General features: G+C 55.8%; 10 protein-coding genes across 10 annotated transcripts; 4 read left to right on the forward strand and 6 right to left on the reverse strand.

Moving 5' to 3' along the window:
- Window positions 1–53: 53 nt before the first annotated feature.
- On the reverse strand, window positions 54–1,644 carry BDY17DRAFT_324206 (uncharacterized protein; the record flags this gene model as incomplete). The annotated part of the gene is made up of 3 exons (XM_033737150.1): window positions 54–137; window positions 194–962; window positions 1,052–1,644. The coding sequence occupies 3 exons, from the start codon at window positions 1,642–1,644 to the stop codon at window positions 54–56; spliced, it is 1,446 nt and encodes a 481-aa protein (XP_033590048.1).
- Window positions 1,645–2,167: 523 nt separating this feature from the next.
- On the forward strand, window positions 2,168–2,883 carry BDY17DRAFT_249968 (ribosomal L18ae/LX protein domain-containing protein; the record flags this gene model as incomplete). Its single annotated transcript, XM_033731027.1, has 3 exons — window positions 2,168–2,392; window positions 2,484–2,660; window positions 2,725–2,883. The coding sequence occupies 3 exons, from the start codon at window positions 2,168–2,170 to the stop codon at window positions 2,881–2,883; spliced, it is 561 nt and encodes a 186-aa protein (XP_033590049.1).
- Window positions 2,884–3,101: 218 nt separating this feature from the next.
- BDY17DRAFT_324208 (uncharacterized protein) lies at window positions 3,102–3,553 on the reverse strand (the record flags this gene model as incomplete). Its single annotated transcript, XM_033737151.1, has 2 exons — window positions 3,102–3,198; window positions 3,261–3,553. 2 exons carry the CDS (start codon window positions 3,551–3,553, stop codon window positions 3,102–3,104), a joined length of 390 nt encoding a protein of 129 aa, XP_033590050.1.
- A 177-nt stretch (window positions 3,554–3,730) lies between these two features.
- BDY17DRAFT_148517 (uncharacterized protein) lies at window positions 3,731–5,598 on the reverse strand. Its single transcript, XM_033729601.1, has one exon. It carries the CDS (start codon window positions 5,414–5,416, stop codon window positions 4,193–4,195), a length of 1,224 nt encoding a protein of 407 aa, XP_033590051.1. The 5' UTR covers window positions 5,417–5,598; the 3' UTR covers window positions 3,731–4,192.
- Window positions 5,599–5,701: 103 nt separating this feature from the next.
- Window positions 5,702–6,655, reverse strand: BDY17DRAFT_251004 (WD40-repeat-containing domain protein; the record flags this gene model as incomplete). Its single annotated transcript, XM_033731129.1, has 1 exon — window positions 5,702–6,655. One exon carries the CDS (start codon window positions 6,653–6,655, stop codon window positions 5,702–5,704), a length of 954 nt encoding a protein of 317 aa, XP_033590052.1.
- Window positions 6,656–8,547: 1,892 nt separating this feature from the next.
- BDY17DRAFT_250712 (uncharacterized protein) lies at window positions 8,548–9,438 on the forward strand (the record flags this gene model as incomplete). The annotated part of the gene is made up of 2 exons (XM_033731098.1): window positions 8,548–9,173; window positions 9,240–9,438. 2 exons carry the CDS (start codon window positions 8,548–8,550, stop codon window positions 9,436–9,438), a joined length of 825 nt encoding a protein of 274 aa, XP_033590053.1.
- Window positions 9,439–9,754: 316 nt separating this feature from the next.
- BDY17DRAFT_250154 (DNA polymerase ligase-domain-containing protein) lies at window positions 9,755–11,120 on the reverse strand (the record flags this gene model as incomplete). Its single annotated transcript, XM_033731039.1, has 3 exons — window positions 9,755–10,525; window positions 10,575–10,711; window positions 10,766–11,120. The coding sequence occupies 3 exons, from the start codon at window positions 11,118–11,120 to the stop codon at window positions 9,755–9,757; spliced, it is 1,263 nt and encodes a 420-aa protein (XP_033590054.1).
- A 307-nt stretch (window positions 11,121–11,427) lies between these two features.
- BDY17DRAFT_230288 (Tim10/DDP family zinc finger-domain-containing protein) lies at window positions 11,428–11,768 on the forward strand (the record flags this gene model as incomplete). Its single annotated transcript, XM_033730204.1, has 2 exons — window positions 11,428–11,528; window positions 11,606–11,768. Coding segments are annotated over 2 exons (264 nt in total), but the record flags the coding sequence as incomplete, so codon positions are not given.
- A 158-nt stretch (window positions 11,769–11,926) lies between these two features.
- On the reverse strand, window positions 11,927–14,072 carry BDY17DRAFT_148536 (FAD-binding domain-containing protein). The gene has a single exon (XM_033729602.1). The coding sequence runs from the start codon at window positions 13,735–13,737 to the stop codon at window positions 12,058–12,060; it is 1,680 nt and encodes a 559-aa protein (XP_033590056.1). The 5' UTR covers window positions 13,738–14,072; the 3' UTR covers window positions 11,927–12,057.
- A 233-nt stretch (window positions 14,073–14,305) lies between these two features.
- On the forward strand, window positions 14,306–15,369 carry BDY17DRAFT_297497 (uncharacterized protein). Its single transcript, XM_033733609.1, has 3 exons — window positions 14,306–14,752; window positions 14,815–15,131; window positions 15,194–15,369. Exons 1-3 carry the CDS (start codon window positions 14,695–14,697, stop codon window positions 15,266–15,268), a joined length of 450 nt encoding a protein of 149 aa, XP_033590057.1. The 5' UTR covers window positions 14,306–14,694; the 3' UTR covers window positions 15,269–15,369.
- The last annotated feature ends 46 nt before the right edge of the window (window positions 15,370–15,415 follow it).

Genomic DNA, 15,415 nt, shown 5'->3' on the forward strand with positions numbered 1-15,415 from the left:
ACGGACAGGAGGATGGAAAGAGGCAAGCATCAGTCACTTTGCTAGACCCTCGCTCAAACACCTGTCCCTGGGAATGCGCCGGCCTTGCTGAGCACCACAATGCCTCGCTCGCGCGCGATGTAGCCTTTCATCAGGTTCTATTCAAGCAAAAGTCAGCAGACATTCCACCATGATAGTTCACCAAACAACACACCTTATACATAGCATTGGCAATCAAGCACTCCACCTCATCCCCATCCACCCCGCCCTCGCCATCTCCGACCTCCGCTCCAGCCAATTGCAGAGCAGCGGCAAACTCGTTCACCGGCACTCTTGTCCTCCTCACCAGTGGGGTGGCAGAGCCACTCGCAGCGGTGGGAGTACCGTCGCCTCCGTTGGCCTCCTTGGCTCCCTCGAAGCCGCCGGCGATGAACACCTTGCGAAACACGTTTCGCAAAATGATATCGCGGCCGCGTTCGAGGGTGAGGTAGATGCGGCGTTTGACGAATTCTTCCTCGCCGGCTTCCATGGCCGCATTGAAAGCAGTCAAATCGGCGGCGCGGATGGAGGAGGTGATGGGATCGAAGAGCGCCGCGAGACGCGGGTAGGGCGCCAAGAGGGCTTTGGAGGGAAGTTTGTGTGCGGTCAGTAGGCGAGTGGGGATGAGGTAGGTAAGGATCAACTCGAGGTTTTTGCTTGCTCCGTTGGTCGTTCTTAGGCATTGCTCCCATGCGTCTGTCAACAGCGCTTCGGCGGTGACGTAGTCTTCCTCGAGGAAGTGAATGACGGCGGAGTAGTATTTGAAACTGACTTGGTGGGCTTTGGGAAAGGCGGCGAGTGGTGGCATGTCGGAGTCTGCGGCGGCGCGGAGAGAGCGCAGGATGACTTTGCAGAGGCTGATGCTGTTGAGTTTGAAGTAGGTTTTGAAGAGGAGGGTGGCGGTGTAGTAGAGAGCCCATTTACGGCTTTGTTCGAGGGGAGCCCTTTGCCTTACCTTAGCTTTGAAGTTGCAGCGAAAGGTACGGGAGAGACAAGAAATATGGGAAACAGACTCTGCGCATGTTCAACGTACCTGTCACTGGTGCAGAGGGCGAAGATACGATTAATCTGCCGGGCTGCATCTTCAAGCTTCTCGTGCTTACTGTCCGGATTGAACGCATCCTCTTCTTGGATGCCGCCGAACGCGAGCCCCGAGTCACGCTGCGAAGCAATCGACTCATCGGCTTTGATGGCGAATACGCGAAGGTATCTGCCAGCGGTGTAGAGACATGGGATTGTCCACACTGCAAACATGCTGCTTTGGTAGCCCTTGAGCAGAGCATTCACCACCTCCTTCCAACCGTCGTATACTCGCGCCCAATCTGCTTCTCGAGCTCGTCCTGCATTCTGAGTCTCTTCCGCGGCGAGCAAGGTGCCCACGAAGGAGTAGAAGGCAGTGTAGACTTCGAGCCAAGCATTGGCTTCTTTTCTGTCCAGCTGAATGTCGGGATTGTACTGGAGCTTGTAGCGAAGGTCTGTCTGGATGGAGTAGGAGTTGGCTGAGCGACTAAAGTTATACAGTCGAGCTGGGTCCGAATGAGGTGGAACTGGCGAGATTGTGGTGGCTAGCAGGTAGCCATTCAAGGTGTTGTTTGCCTGCGCGAAGTCCTGGAATAGTGAGTCCATGGTTGCGCATCATAGTAGGCCAGGGTCTTGTATCTACGACGCCAGCATTGGTTTGAAGAGTTTCAAGAGAGCGTTGGGCGCTTCATTATTGCTTGAAACGAAGGCAGGAACGTGAAGTCATGTTTTGACGTTCGTTCACATGAAGCTGCCGACGGACCCAAATAGAGTTTGGAACTCTTGGCGGCACGCGGGTGTTTCCGTTCCCGCTCCCACAAGCGAATCTCAAAATCGAAGTTTTGTGCTGAAGTCGTGTTGAATACTCGCCAGCGACCACACGACCAATAATTAGACACCGTGAGTATCGCCAAACACACTGAAAGTGAGAGACTTGCTAACAGAATACAGATGGGTAAGCAAATACTCTTCCTCCCACGTCCCCCGGTCCCAGTCGCCCTCGAGTACGCCCGCCGAAGAGGAGCATTGCACATGATTCTTTTCCGCACCCACGCAGAGGAACACACAGTCATGGGCATGGGACCATGAGGATCTGTGGAGCCATACATTCGGCGACGAACAGACTGCCATGTACGGAACACAAGCTAATCAAACATTCCCACCGACAGGCCGCCTTCAAGAATACCAGGTCATCGGGCGTCACTTGCCCAGCGATGCCAACCCGACCCCCAAACTTTACCGCATGCGCATCTTCGCGCCCAACGATGTCGTCGCCAAATCCCGCTTCTGGTACTTCCTCGCCAAGCTGCGCAAGATCAAGAAGGCAAACGGCGAGATCGTGAGCTTGAACAAGGTACGCCGACGCACCATCGCATGGGAAACGATGCGAGCCTGAAGAGCTACTTGGAGAAGGTGGACTGGTTGCTGACAATCTGGCTGGGTAGATCCACGAGAAGAAGCCGCAAAAGGTCAAGATCTTCGGTGTCTGGATCCGTTACGATTCTCGCTCCGGCACGCACAATATGTACAAGGAGTACCGTGAGATGTCGCGCTGTGACGCCGTTCACGCCTTGTACCAGGACATGGCCAGCAGACATCGTGCCAGATTCAGGACGATCCACGTATGTCAATAAAGCTCACACAAGACGAGCAAAGGACGAAGAGCTGACCCGATTCGTGATACAGATCCTCAAGGTCGTCGAGGTTGAGAGGACCGACGCCGTCAGGCGCCCCCACATCAAGCAGCTGCTCACCAAGGACCTCAAATTCCCGCTTCCCCACCGCAACCCCCCGCGGGCGAACAAGAAGGTGTTCGCTGCGCAAAGACCGGCCACTTTCTACTAGTTCAGGAGGTTGTGAGGATGCTGGAGGAAGGATCGTTCTGGAACGTCCCTGGGGAAGGGTCGTACAGCCACATGATCACAAGTTCAGTATCGCAGAATGGAGATTTACAAGCATGAGTGTCGATTCCAATCCTTTTTCCCCACGACGCCATCGAGACGCCTTGAAACACAATCATGTCGCGTGCCTTTCGCCAGTTCGTCATGTTCGGTTTTCATCACTCAGTCCATCAAGAGCCCGATGCTGATCCCAAGCCCAATCGGCGCCGCAAACCAGTGGCCCAATTCCCCTTTCCCTATCACATCCCGACTCACAAATCTACACACCACACCGTCAGCCTTGTCCGCACAAGACTCACCAGAAGAGCAAGAACAACTTACCCATCAACGACAGCCATCAACACTCCAACCACGCCCCCAAGCCCCATAGCCCTATAACACCCATAATTCCACATAGCCAGCGTCGATGCGCCCAGCGCGATGCGTGTAGTGGCTTGCATGCGCGTCAGGCCGAGCACAAGCTTCTGGTCGGACGGCGAGGTGGGGACAGGGAATCCCAGCATGTTCAGGGCGCCGCGGGGATTGACGGCGCCGTAGATGCTGTTCGCTACGATGAAGAGGCCTAGGGCGGCGGAGGTGTTGGCTAAGTAGCGGGTGGGGATTGGTGAGGGCATGGTTGTTGGTTGAATTGATGTGTGATCTGTGATAGTTGACGTTGGAGAGGTATGTCTTCTATCCCTCAAGCTTTGAGTGTCTTTGCTTCCTTGAACCGCAGCTGCAATATTTGTGTTCAGCCTCGGAGGGTGGAGAGGTCTACAGCAAGGTTGTCGCCCTGCTTCTGCACAATTTATAGACCGAATTAGGACTAGCGCCAGCCTGATTTGATGCCGAAGAGGGAAATTACGGGCGAGACGAGAAAGATGAGGAACGAGAGACAGATCACGCTGGCTTTCGGAAGAACCTCGAGTATGCTATGCTGGCACGTGGACTGAGGATTCTTGACTCACACGTTGGTCATTGATCGATCGGCATCGCGGCTGGAATGACAATTCGCGGTTCATCGCAGGTCCAAAAGAAGCCTTCCGGATGTATGTGCTCGGCCAAGAAGAACAGCCTGGGAGTCGTCTTGAAAGTGCACCGCATGGCTGCTCTACAGATAGTTTCTTCTTCCTATGCTATTTCTACCTACTTACTCTGCTCAAAAATGGTCCATTGATAGAGGCTTTGCGTGCTGCCCCCATGAAAGATCTAGCCTGCGCTGGCCGGCTCCGCGGGCAGTCCCAAAGTCGTCTCGCGATAGGGCAAGCGTTGTGCTATGTATGATCCTGTGGACCACACTCCAGGAGCGCATCGATCAGAAGCTTGCTCAGAATCCCGCCGGCGTCTCTGAGGTCCTCGGTCAGTTTGAAGCGCTTCAATTCGTTGAGATGCTTGCTCAGCATTCGCTTAATGTACAACCACATAGGACAGTCCGCGGTTACCGCATGTCCCGAGTTGTATCTGAAGCATTCAATTGCAAAGGCAACGAAATTCGGTAGATCGGGTTTCCCGCTCTGGTCGAGATGTTGAACGACGGCCAACGCGAGGGTCTTGATGTCCAAGGCAGCACTCAGATCATAGAGCTCGAGGAGTTCGAGGAGGCTGTCGAAACAGGCATCTGGATCTTCCGTTTTAAGAGGCTTGAGGATGCCATACGTTAGGTATTCGATGACCTGGAACATAGGCTCTTCTTTGCGGATTTCCAAGTCGGAGATATACAAGCGATGCTCTACTTCGTTTTCTGCGATTGCCGTGTCGAGCTGTTGGGCGTACGCTGGAACCTGACGGAGAACGTTCTCCGTAACGGCGAACCGGACAGTATAAGTCCTAGAAATCTTGATAGAAAGGGTCGCGAGGCGGGGCGCTGCTCCTTTCCTGATGCCCATGAAGCCGGAGCTGTCGTCCCTCGCTGCTTGGCGATTGGTATTGGGAGCTTTGACGAATAGAGTGACCATGCATGACGGCACTGCACCGCCCACGGAACCTCGGGCATCGTGCTCCGTTTCTCGGATTTCAGACGAGCTGGAGTACTTGTTGTGGTCCCCAAGTGCGAGTAGAACTGGTGAGACCACGTCGATCACGTCATCGGAATCGTCACTCCTTTCGGAGTTGTTGTCACTTTCGCCCTCGTCATCGTCTTCCATGTTGTCATCAACTTGAAAATCATCACCGCCTTCGGAATCGTCACGACCCTCGGGATCGTCTTCGCCTTCGGAATCGGCACCGTCTTCGCATTCCCCACTAGTCCAAGAGTCCTCACTCCAGCTTGGAACGTGAAGTTGTTCGTAATAGTTGTCTTCAGAGTAGTCTCGCCGGGGACGCTTGCGCAGACCGCGCGGAGGGCTGAAAGAGCTTTGAGGTGGAGCGACTGGGCCGGCGGTGATGCTCGGAGCGTAGCTCTTAGACAAGTCACTTGCACCGACTCGGTCCTCCGAAATATTGGGATACAGTGCGGAGGGTAGAGCGCGAAGCCCTTTCATCCCAACGTGTCGTCGCATTTTCCGAGGTGATGGAGCTGGGTCGTGTGGTCGTGAAAGCGAGAAAATCGCTGTCGATCGATGAGATTGTTGAGAACGAAGGGGTGTTGCGCCGCACTGTTCGGACGACGTTCATTGGCTCCGATGAAGTTGAGTGGAAGCAGAATCGAAATGCAAACGGAAATAAGCGATACTCCGATCACAATAGTCTTCCGTACCAAGCACGTGAACGCACGTGATGCTTCATTGTCGATAAGGCAGTGAAGTTCCAGGCTGCTCGACTTCACTCGTCTCTTCAGTGAGGACTCATAAAGCCCACACCTTCACTTGTCCATCTTCACCGCAACTAATTGCCTTCCTCCCTCCATCAGCGACGATCAAATCCCTCACCACATCCTCACCATGAGCACCAAGCAACTCCACCCTCGCCCCAAAAGGACGAGACTGCGAATTCGCCAGCTCAACAAGCGCAAGCGACTTCTTCTCCAGATTGCCACAAACCACAACGGGCCGACCACCATCGACCACATCAACAATATACGAGCAATCGAGTGTCGTTCGCACATCGCCGAAATCGACTACCGATCTCTCCGCCGTGTCGTCGAGTGAGTGGATCGAGAATTGCTCGTCGGTAGTGGCGATGTACACGTCTGTGGCGCTGAGGAAGCCGGCGCAATGCACGGCGGAGCGCGGGTTGAGGACACGCTGTAGGGCATCGTCTTCGTCGGCAATGGTCGTGTCGAATAATGAGACGAGGCCATCGGTGCTCCCGGACATGAGGATGTGCGGTTGAGTTGGATGGAATTTCAGCTGGGTGATGGTGTCTGAGTGGGATTCGCAGTAGTTGCGCAATGGTGTGGCAGGCATTCGAGGGTCGTATAATAGCACATTGACATCGCCCAGTCCTTCTTTGGTACTCTCGGTGCCCGCTGCTATGAAGTAGTCGTGGGTAGCTATTGAGGAGACTGGACTGGGTTTCTGCTGTGCAATTTCCAGCAGCGGACGGGCGGTTCTGGCATCCCAACTGCGGATCAGGCCGTCTCGACCGGCGGTGATGAAATCATTGTTGTTGCTGCAGAGGCAAGAGAGCCCATCGGCAGCTGCTCGAGTTTTCTTGCTGAGCAGCTTCAGCGAGATGTCGAACACACGAAGAGTGTCGTCGGAGCCGATGGTGGCGTAGATGTCTCCAGCTTGGGCGAGGCTGTAGAGATATGTGTCTGGCGCGGCGCCGAGGGTCGAAGATGCTATGCACTTTGCCATTGGGCTGTGGGAATGAGGAGATCTATCTGCTTACGCGTGACTCCGTCAAGGCTCCATGTTATGCTTCACTGGGGATATTCTGTTCGAGTCTTTCGCAACCACGCTTAGGCATCGATGGAGGTTAGGACGCATCGACTTTCATCGAATGCTTTTTTTAAGGTTTGAACAGGTGAGGTCGACACCAAAGTCGCTGACTAAGGCCATCCGTGGGCCGGAAGACGATCAATCCAATGTTAACACGGAGATCTGCACTCTTTCATTCACCGTGTACCGTGGTACGTTGTGGCCGGGTCTGATTCCCTTGGATGTCTGGTTGCTCTGCAAACGACATGACACTGCCTGGTTTGTGCGGAGGACACAAAGTTTGTCGGCCACATGCACACGCATGATGTGATCATCGACACCGTTTAGCTTTGGACGCAGGCGAGACTGGACGACCGCAGAGCGCATTAGTGGAGGCACAAGTAGCGGTGAATGGCGGCAACGCGCAGGGCTAATCGTCTTCCCCTCGTAGACGCCAACAGTCTACGGGGCCGAGCCATTCATGCATGCATGTATGCGTGCTGCCTTTCGCCCCGAGAACGCGAGCCTAGAGGCGAGTTTCTACTGGTCTCAGGCAAGATACATCCAAAGTGCATGCTGCGATGATCATTCCAAGCGTAAATGATGACACGAGGCCCACGCCGGGGGGTTCCCAGGGGATTCCCAGGGGATTCCCTTGGCGTAGCGGCCGGTCAGCGACGGATGAAACACAAGGACGGGGGGAATGCTGGTAGCTCCAGGCGACGGTATCAGCGCTGTTCGGGGCCGAGCCACGGCACGGCAGCACGCACGGGTGGTGGAGTGAGTTTCGTGAGCGGCGTGGCAGCCAAGAGCTGAAGAGTGAAGGAACACGGTACGGTCGTATACACTACTGTATACATCAATCCCGTGGGTTAGCGGAGGATAATGACGGGGGCCAAAAGCCTCCGAAGCCTCTGACGCTGCTTCTGGGAAATGTCTTCCAGGCGCCCGACGAGGCGAGCAGCAGGCCACTGAATGTCTTTAGTACCTTAGGTACCGACCACCCAGAGTAGGTGATTCGTCATTGCCCGTGGGATGCGCTGGCGGTTCGACAGACGTGTTTCACCGCCTACACCGCGTCTGTTGGTGAAGAGTGGGCGAGTCAGAGGCGGGCGGGAATGAATTGATTGAGAGTTTCGTTAGGCTGGCGCAGCCGTCGTCACGCGATGCCCGGCCGCACCTTCCTTGCTGCGTGCGTGCACCCGCATGCCTGCCGCCCGTGAGTTTTAGACTTCCGCCTCTCTTTCATGCACCCCGTTCGCGCCGGAGCTTGATGGATGGATGGAGGCAGGCGCAGGGCAGAAAGTGACACACTGACCACCCTACTTCATCCACCGCTCCCGTCTGGGAGGCCCGCTTTATCGCCATTCGCTTCCTTGGAACTCAAACTCCCTCCGCCCCAGAGCAAGTCGCAGTGGTGCGGGAAGGTGGAAGCGCAGACGGTGTTGCCACCATCGACTCCGTGCACCTCAGCCGTTGCTCTCCTTCCCTCCCCACTCCTTCCACTTACTTCCTCTTCCGGTCCCCTGCTCCGCCACCGCCATTCGTCACTCGCCGTTCACCTCCCTCTTCGACACATCCCTTGCAGGCCCGTATCTCGATCACCAACCTCCACAATCTCTGTCAACTCATGCCCTTGTAGCCAAACGCGGCCGAGATACCTCCAGGTGCAGACCACCCCGAACGACACTTCCAGGCAGACACTGCTCACGGGCGATGCCTGATCAACATCGGCCAGCCATCTGACTCAACTACTACGCCTCCACCATTCTCACACTCTACCCATCCACTCACTATCCTCTTCCTCGAAACCCGAAGGCATAGCAAACATGCGTCGCCAAACGCCCCTAGCCCACCAACTCTACAGCTACCTCTACCCCCACCCCACCTCCAACGATCCCCCAACCTTCTCCGCCCACCTAGCCAAGAACCTCGTCCCCGAAGTCCGCATCGAAGTCGCCACCTTCTACGGCGACCTCAACAGCACCGAAGCCCGCTATCCCGGCCTCAACTACTGCCATCCCCCGCACCGCATGCGGCTGGGCCGCTTCAAACACCACAAACGCCTCTTCGACGCTTTCGACACGCTGGGTCTGACGTACCACGAGATTCAGGAGTTCTGCTGCTGGGAGGGCACCAAGTGGGCGAGAGAGCGGTATGAGAAGGATGAGGGGACGAGAGTGCTGGATACCACGGGCGATGAGATTGGGCCGTATGTGGATCGGAGGGAGCTGAGCGAGTGGGATGAGGAGAGCCGGAGAAGCATCACGCGGAAAACCGAGATATCGGTGATTGTGGAGGAGCCGGAGGGAAGGCGGCGACACGCTGCTGCGATGGAGGAGGAGGAAGACGAAGATGAGGACATGAGTGACGACATGGGCTCGGAAGCCGGAGACGATGCCGACGAGAGCAATGGTGAGAACGGGCATCAGACGCCAACGCTGCGACAGCACCAGTCACCGTACTCCAGCCGGAACTTTTCGAGCCCCGGCCGCAACGGCAACTTCAGCATCACTCAGAGCGTCTTTGCCGCGTGGCAACAGGGCCGAAGTGTGCCGCCGGATATCGAGCAGTACCTCAAAGAGGCAAGCGAGCGAGGCGTCCTCGGCGACTTACAGCGCACCCTCACAAGTCCACGATCGTCAGTGTCGTACATTCCTCGCACCACTACGACGGCGTCCGCGACTTCGAATGCTGTGGCACCCCGTGCTGCTGCGTAGATGCGGTCCATCATGATATCGGGGTGCACGAATATGTGGGCGGGATTTTGGAGGACTGTCCGGATGGGAAGGTTTTGGAAGTGCATCTTCCGTGTTTCAATTAGCCGGGCGTCGGAGGTTTCGTTTTAAACGCACACACAGTTGCTTTTCGGTTCGTCGGGGAGTGAGAGGATGATCCGATCGCGCAGTGACAGGCGATCTGGCTGGAACGGTAACGATTTGGTCATCGAGTAGAGCGCAAGATAATCGACAATCGAGTGTTCACATGCCCCAATTGTCTCTTATTTTGTGACATTCCTCAAGAAGAGCCAGCCTCTCACCCTGTAATCGGCCGCCACATCTTCCTCCCAACAAACTTGTCCACTCCTTCGTCCTCCATCACCTCATCCGCGCTCCGCCCGGTGACCACACTTCTCTCATGATCCCTCCCTCGCACAAAGAAAGGCTCCCATCCACCTCTCCGCCTCCCAGCATCCGGCCCGGAGCGAATCCGCTCAAACCCGGAATTCTTCTTGTCAAGCGTTAAGAACCAGGAGCGCTGGTGAATGGAACCAATAGTATTGTTTGCTCCAGGATAGGCATTGTTGGCGCGGATGGAGGCGTCCTCGTCCTCGGCGTCGGAAGCTACGCCTGCGGCTGCGTCTTGCTCTTCTTCTTGTTCGTTCTTAACGGCTGGATCGAGTGATTGCTTTACCTGCTGCATCTCTGCTGACTCGCTCTCGCTTGATGTCATGATTTCAAATTTGTTGGCCGTTTTGGTGGGGTCGATGCGTCGACGCTTCCGTTTGGGCTTTTTGGGCTGACAGTCTCGATCATTTGTTGAGGAGAGCCACATCGAGATTGTGTAGTTTGTGGGCAAGCGGGTGCCGTGCAGTCGTAGCCGTATGCGACGTTGCTGGAAGCTTTTCGCGAGGCGCTCACTGTGTGACTGCTCGCTTGACTTGTCTCCGTCCCGTTGAGCGGCATCCGAGTGTTCGTCGTCCGTCGAGCGGGTGTCGGTTTGCCGCCACGGGAGGACTTCGTACTCTCCCGTGTCCCAGATGAGAAGCGAGCCTGTGGAGTGGGATGCGGATTCTATCAGGTTGTTCTGGTACCGTTAGTCGTGGATTCTCGTGCATGGATGGAAGGGCACGAACCCATAGATTGTGGACTCTCGTCTCGATGGCCATGCGCGTGGGCCTTCGAGAATTGGCATTCCCGGGTAAGCCATAAGGAATGGCGAAAGAGAGAGTGCTTGAGTCGGAGAACTGCAGTCGGAGATCGTAATGCACGCCTTGCTCTTTGTCAGTTGGGAGAAGTAGAGTGTAAGAAAGGGAGATCAACTTACCAGAGACAGGATGATCGTGCTGATGTACTACAAAGTGACGACCGTGCACGTGTCGATTGCGACGGTAGAGCTGATTGAACTCATCGATGTCGAGGCGTGCCGTCGTTGCAGGGCGCAAGACTTGCTTGAAATGCGAGGTGAAGTAGTCGAGATGGTTGCGTATTTCGACTTGGCCTGCTTCTATGGCTGCCAGTGACGGCCCGGCACTTGATAGATTTTTCTGCTCATCGTCACGACGGGAACAATCCGTCAGACTGCTCTTTCGTCGTTTGTCTCCATTCGTCGTTTGTACGGTCGAGCCTTTCCGCAGTGGAGGAGGCGAGATGTCTCGTTTCAGAGTCAGCGGAGTTGACATGAAGGCCACATGATTTAGCAATATGTGGCAAAGACGACAGCTTCAGCGAGGAGCCATATCAATCACAATAAAAATAAAGAAGACTGGCCGATATGTCGACGGCCGCAGATTGAAGGAAGCCTGAGGTTCAAAAGGCAGTTGGTCCAAGCTTCCTCGAGTCTGCTGCCCTGACGTTTCCACGAACCATCAACTTCCAACCACCGCTACACCTCTTACACTCGCATCCTCCTTCTACACATCTGCATTCAACTTGCTCATCAGCGCAAAACATCCACCCCATTCACCGACGCCTCCACGAACAACCACAATGTCCTTCCTCTTCGGCCAAAGCAGGCCGCAACCCACGTCCGCCCAAAAACTCGAAGCAGCAGAGGCGGAGATCGAAATGGTCTCCAACATGTTCAACCAGTGAATTGGCCTCCTACGCCTCCCGCAGCTATCCCACGAGTAACCGTCTCGCTGACCGAGTTCCCCCTCTCTCACAGACTAGTCGACACGTGCACGAAAAAGTGCATCCCTCCCGAGTACCGCGAAAACGACCTGAACAAGGGCGAGTCGGTGTGCTTGGATCGCTGCGTGGCGAAATTCTTTGAGGTTAATGTCAAGGTGTCGGAGAAAATGCAGGGAGAGGCGGCGCAGAGGGGTGGGGCTGGAGGGAGCGCGGGTGGGAGTTTGTTTGGTTGAAAGAGATGTGGTGTAAGCAAGAGGGGGAAGCGAGGAGGGGGGAAGATGCGGTTGTACGATATGGACTCGAGGGATGGGATTGCATTGCTGGACAGAGATGGGTTCGTGCTGGGCTATGGACGGTGTGCTTGACATGCAATGCGGTTCGGAAACAATGCATTCTGAGGAGTAATAATGGTACACTTCATGCAAGCCGTGCGAGATCACGGCGTAAATTCAACTCTCCGTCCACTCCAGAAACTCCAATGCCACATCAGAAATGCTCCTTCCAAAACTTAAACCTCACCTCCTCCACCATCGCCTCCTTGCACGCCCTCTTAATATCCCGCGCAGCCACATTCGGCCCGCAGAAATACACGCCCACCTCGGTCTTCTTCCTGGCCCCATCCTGCTGCAAGCCAGGCATGTAGGTCTGATTCAGGATCCCCTGTCTCATGCCAACAAACAAGCGATTGAAATCCGGCCGCCCGAAATTCGTCCGCGCATTCAACTCCGTCAGCGGATCCTTGTCCATGCCGACGGAATTGAGCACGATGTTCTGCGCAGTATCGATGTCAATGGCTTGGGTGAGGTAGGTGTGGATGCGCAGGAACTCGGCGTCTGCTCCGGGACCCGTCATGCTGAGAGACTGCGCTTCGAGGGAGGAGAGCAGAGTCTGGAACCATTCGAAGGAGGTGGTGTCTTTGCAGACCCAGATGAATTCGACGCGGCGCAGGCGGCGTGGAGGGTCGGGGGAGAGGCGCAGGTGCCAGATGTTCTTGAGTATGGCGGCCCACGGGGTCACGCCGATGCCCGTGCCGATGAGGACGGCGACTTCGTTTTCGAAGACGTCTTCGGCTGGCGCGCCGTATGGGCCGTCGATGCGGATGCGCGGCATTTGTTGGCCCTTTTGGAGCGCCACTTCGTACATGCCCGTAGGGTCGAGCTCGTTATAGAGGGATTGCTGTTCAGGACCAGCGCCGAGGGCTGAGGCTAAAGATCGGGTAAAGTCACCGACTTGTCGGACGTGGATGCTGATGTATGGATCGAAGGGGCAGGATGTGATGGTGAAGGGGTGCCACTGATTTTGCGACACGCTCGGGACGTTGAGGAAGAGCCATTGGCCTGCTTTGTAGCGCATGCTAGGCTTGCGGAATTGGATCTCGACGGCATCGTAAGGATGGCGCACGATTTTGATGATCTCGGTTTGTCGTCGTGACCGGATCTCGCGGTAGAGCCGTTCGATGAGGTAAAGACCGCCTGCCCATAACTCCCATCTCCAGCCTTCGTAGCCGAGACAATGATTCCAGAACTTCTCGCCGGCGAATGGACTGTACGGATGTACCGAGTCGCGGACGAAGCACCCCGTAGCATGCGTATACATTGCGAGCAAGAAGGGGATGAAGAGGTGGTGGGTGTACCAGAACGTCTCGTAACTCTGCTGCCGAATCTTGGCGTGTGACGTGGTGTAGATGAGCAGCATGCACAGGAGCATGACTTGGCCCGTGACGCCTCCAGCTTCAGTGTACAAGATCTGGACGGCAGCGACGGGCCGCAGTTGATAGGCCTCCACATTGAAGAAATTGACAAAGTGAGAGGCAGTGTGGACGATGGTCCAAAAGAGTAAGCTGTACGCCACCTGGCGATGGAACCACTGCGTCTCGTCCAAGGGCAGCCATCGGATTTTGGGGCGGATGAAGCGCAGAAGATTGCGTAGCATCGGGGCGAGGATAAACGTGACGTCGAAAGTTAGACATAAGCCGGCTCCTCTGGAGATCCAAACGCTGAAGTGCAGTTCGTTGAGCACGGCCAGCCGCTGGTCGGTCTCCTGAATGTACCAGCCGATGATGAAGATGAGAATGTGTAGACCGTGGAAGATGGCGTAGAAGAGGACTTTTGGCGCGGTGAACTGGGCGCGTAGCCATGACCTCCGATGGGGTGGTGTTGCGGCCATTGCGATCGGCGGTGAGACTGCGAGTTGTAGTAGGTAATGTTGTTATCGATGCATAGTCGGCTGGTGTGGCATTTCAAGATTCATAGATGACCCTGAAGCCTCTTTGGCTCCTACTTCACCACGACTGTCGTTTCCGCAGGGTCGTTCCCGGCAACAGTGCACCAGTGTGATCAGAAGCAAGCACTCTTTTGATGTGGTTCAAGGAGATGTATTGAGGGAAGATAGCACGTGTGCGCCGACCTACCTGCACAGGTGAGAAGGAAGGGAAGATGAATGCACAGACACCTACAACCGGAAAGACACCCATCCCGAACGCATGGGTCGTTAATGGAGTGTGACTAGCATCTGCACGCATGCGCCAGATGGCCGGTCTCACGACACGAGTGGACGTTGACGCTCATGCCCAAAGCATTGGGCGGCGCGGGCCGGGAGCAGAGCCCCGCCTAGCCGCCGACCCCTTGGGCGCGTAATTGCCACTTCTGTCCCCTGATTGGCTGCACCCCACGACAGAGCTCATTCGTCACACCCGGCGCTTCGACATCTCTCTGCTCTCGTCCCAACCTGCATCTGCTGCGGAGATGGCCAGATTCCGCTCTGGCCCGTCTGCTTCGGGCATGCGCTGTAGAAGAAGCGCGCTCGGTCCGCATTTCGTGGCGTAAGTGCTGTTTCGTTGTCACCTGCATTCACGTTCCGACTTTCCAGCACTCTCGCCTGCAACCTCCTGGCGTCTATCGAGTGAAGTGATTCACCTGTCTTCCAGGCCCCCGCACGCGCATACACCGGGCGCCAGACTCTATTCCCGCCCTCCTGTCCAGCATACATCACACTGCCGCGCTTCGTTCTAGTCTTGTCCCTGCCAGTCCCGACATCAGATCATGAGATCCTCAAATCCCCTGCGGTAGCGACACCGTTCCTCATCCAGCGCAGCTCACTTACACCCCTCATACTCTGCACGGCATGGGCAAACTCATCAAAAACCACTGGGCCCGTCTGGTGGTCTTGACGGCAGCAGCATGTAAGACAGCCATCTAGAGGACTCTCGCGACGAGTCTTTGCTAACAACCCTGCCCTCCACAGTCCACTTCGGCGCCGCCCTCGAATGCTACTTCTGGCCCAAAATCTTCTGGGACTTTGCGACCAAGAACCTCGACGGCGCCGTCAAACCGGTGCCCATCCTGCAGACCATCAACATCGTCTTCGCCCTCATCAGCCTGATGTACGAGTGGCCGCTCAAATACGTCGCCGGCACCACGATCCACAAGAGCATGGTGTTAAGGATGTTTTGGCTGCCGTTGATGAGCTTGAGTGCGGCGCTGCTATACCAAGGCATGAACCCGGCAATGTACTATTTGATTGGCCTCGGCGCGTATTTCTGGGCGTATTCCGAGGGAGAGGTGTGTTTGGAGAACCTTCTGTTCATGCCTTTGCCCACATTTGTGCTGACATCCTGAACAAGGTCATCTGTGCTGTTCCGTGGACGCTGCCCAAGAGGCATGATATAGCGCCGCGATCGGACAAGATCTGGCGTTAACAGTGGTCTGGAACTATCGGCTCAGACGGTGGCATAGCGAGGCTACGGAGTTACATGGACGCTTATGCATAGGAAATGAAGAGATTGAGAACTTTCGACAACTACGCGATCTCAGTCCACGCTCGTACTCGACGGACTCTCAGCTGC

This window comes from Neohortaea acidophila (genome assembly GCF_010093505.1).
Source record: "Neohortaea acidophila strain CBS 113389 unplaced genomic scaffold BDY17scaffold_5, whole genome shotgun sequence".
Classification (NCBI taxonomy): Eukaryota; Fungi; Ascomycota; class Dothideomycetes; order Mycosphaerellales; family Teratosphaeriaceae; genus Neohortaea; species Neohortaea acidophila.

Bases quoted from the DNA above. Each gene is read 5' to 3' on its own strand.
- BDY17DRAFT_148517 (XM_033729601.1), bottom strand. From the start codon at position 5,416: ATGCGACGACACGTTGGGATGAAAGGGCTTCGCGCTCTACCCTCCGCA.
- BDY17DRAFT_297497 (XM_033733609.1), top strand. From the start codon at position 14,695: ATGGGCAAACTCATCAAAAACCACTGGGCCCGTCTGGTGGTCTTGACG. The intron at 14,753-14,814 runs GTAAGACAGCCA...TGCCCTCCACAG, and splicing joins GGTCTTGACGGCAGCAGCAT to TCCACTTCGGCGCCGCCCTC. The intron at 15,132-15,193 runs GTGTGTTTGGAG...ATCCTGAACAAG, and splicing joins GGGCGTATTCCGAGGGAGAG to GTCATCTGTGCTGTTCCGTG.
- BDY17DRAFT_148536 (XM_033729602.1), bottom strand. From the start codon at position 13,737: ATGGCCGCAACACCACCCCATCGGAGGTCATGGCTACGCGCCCAGTTC.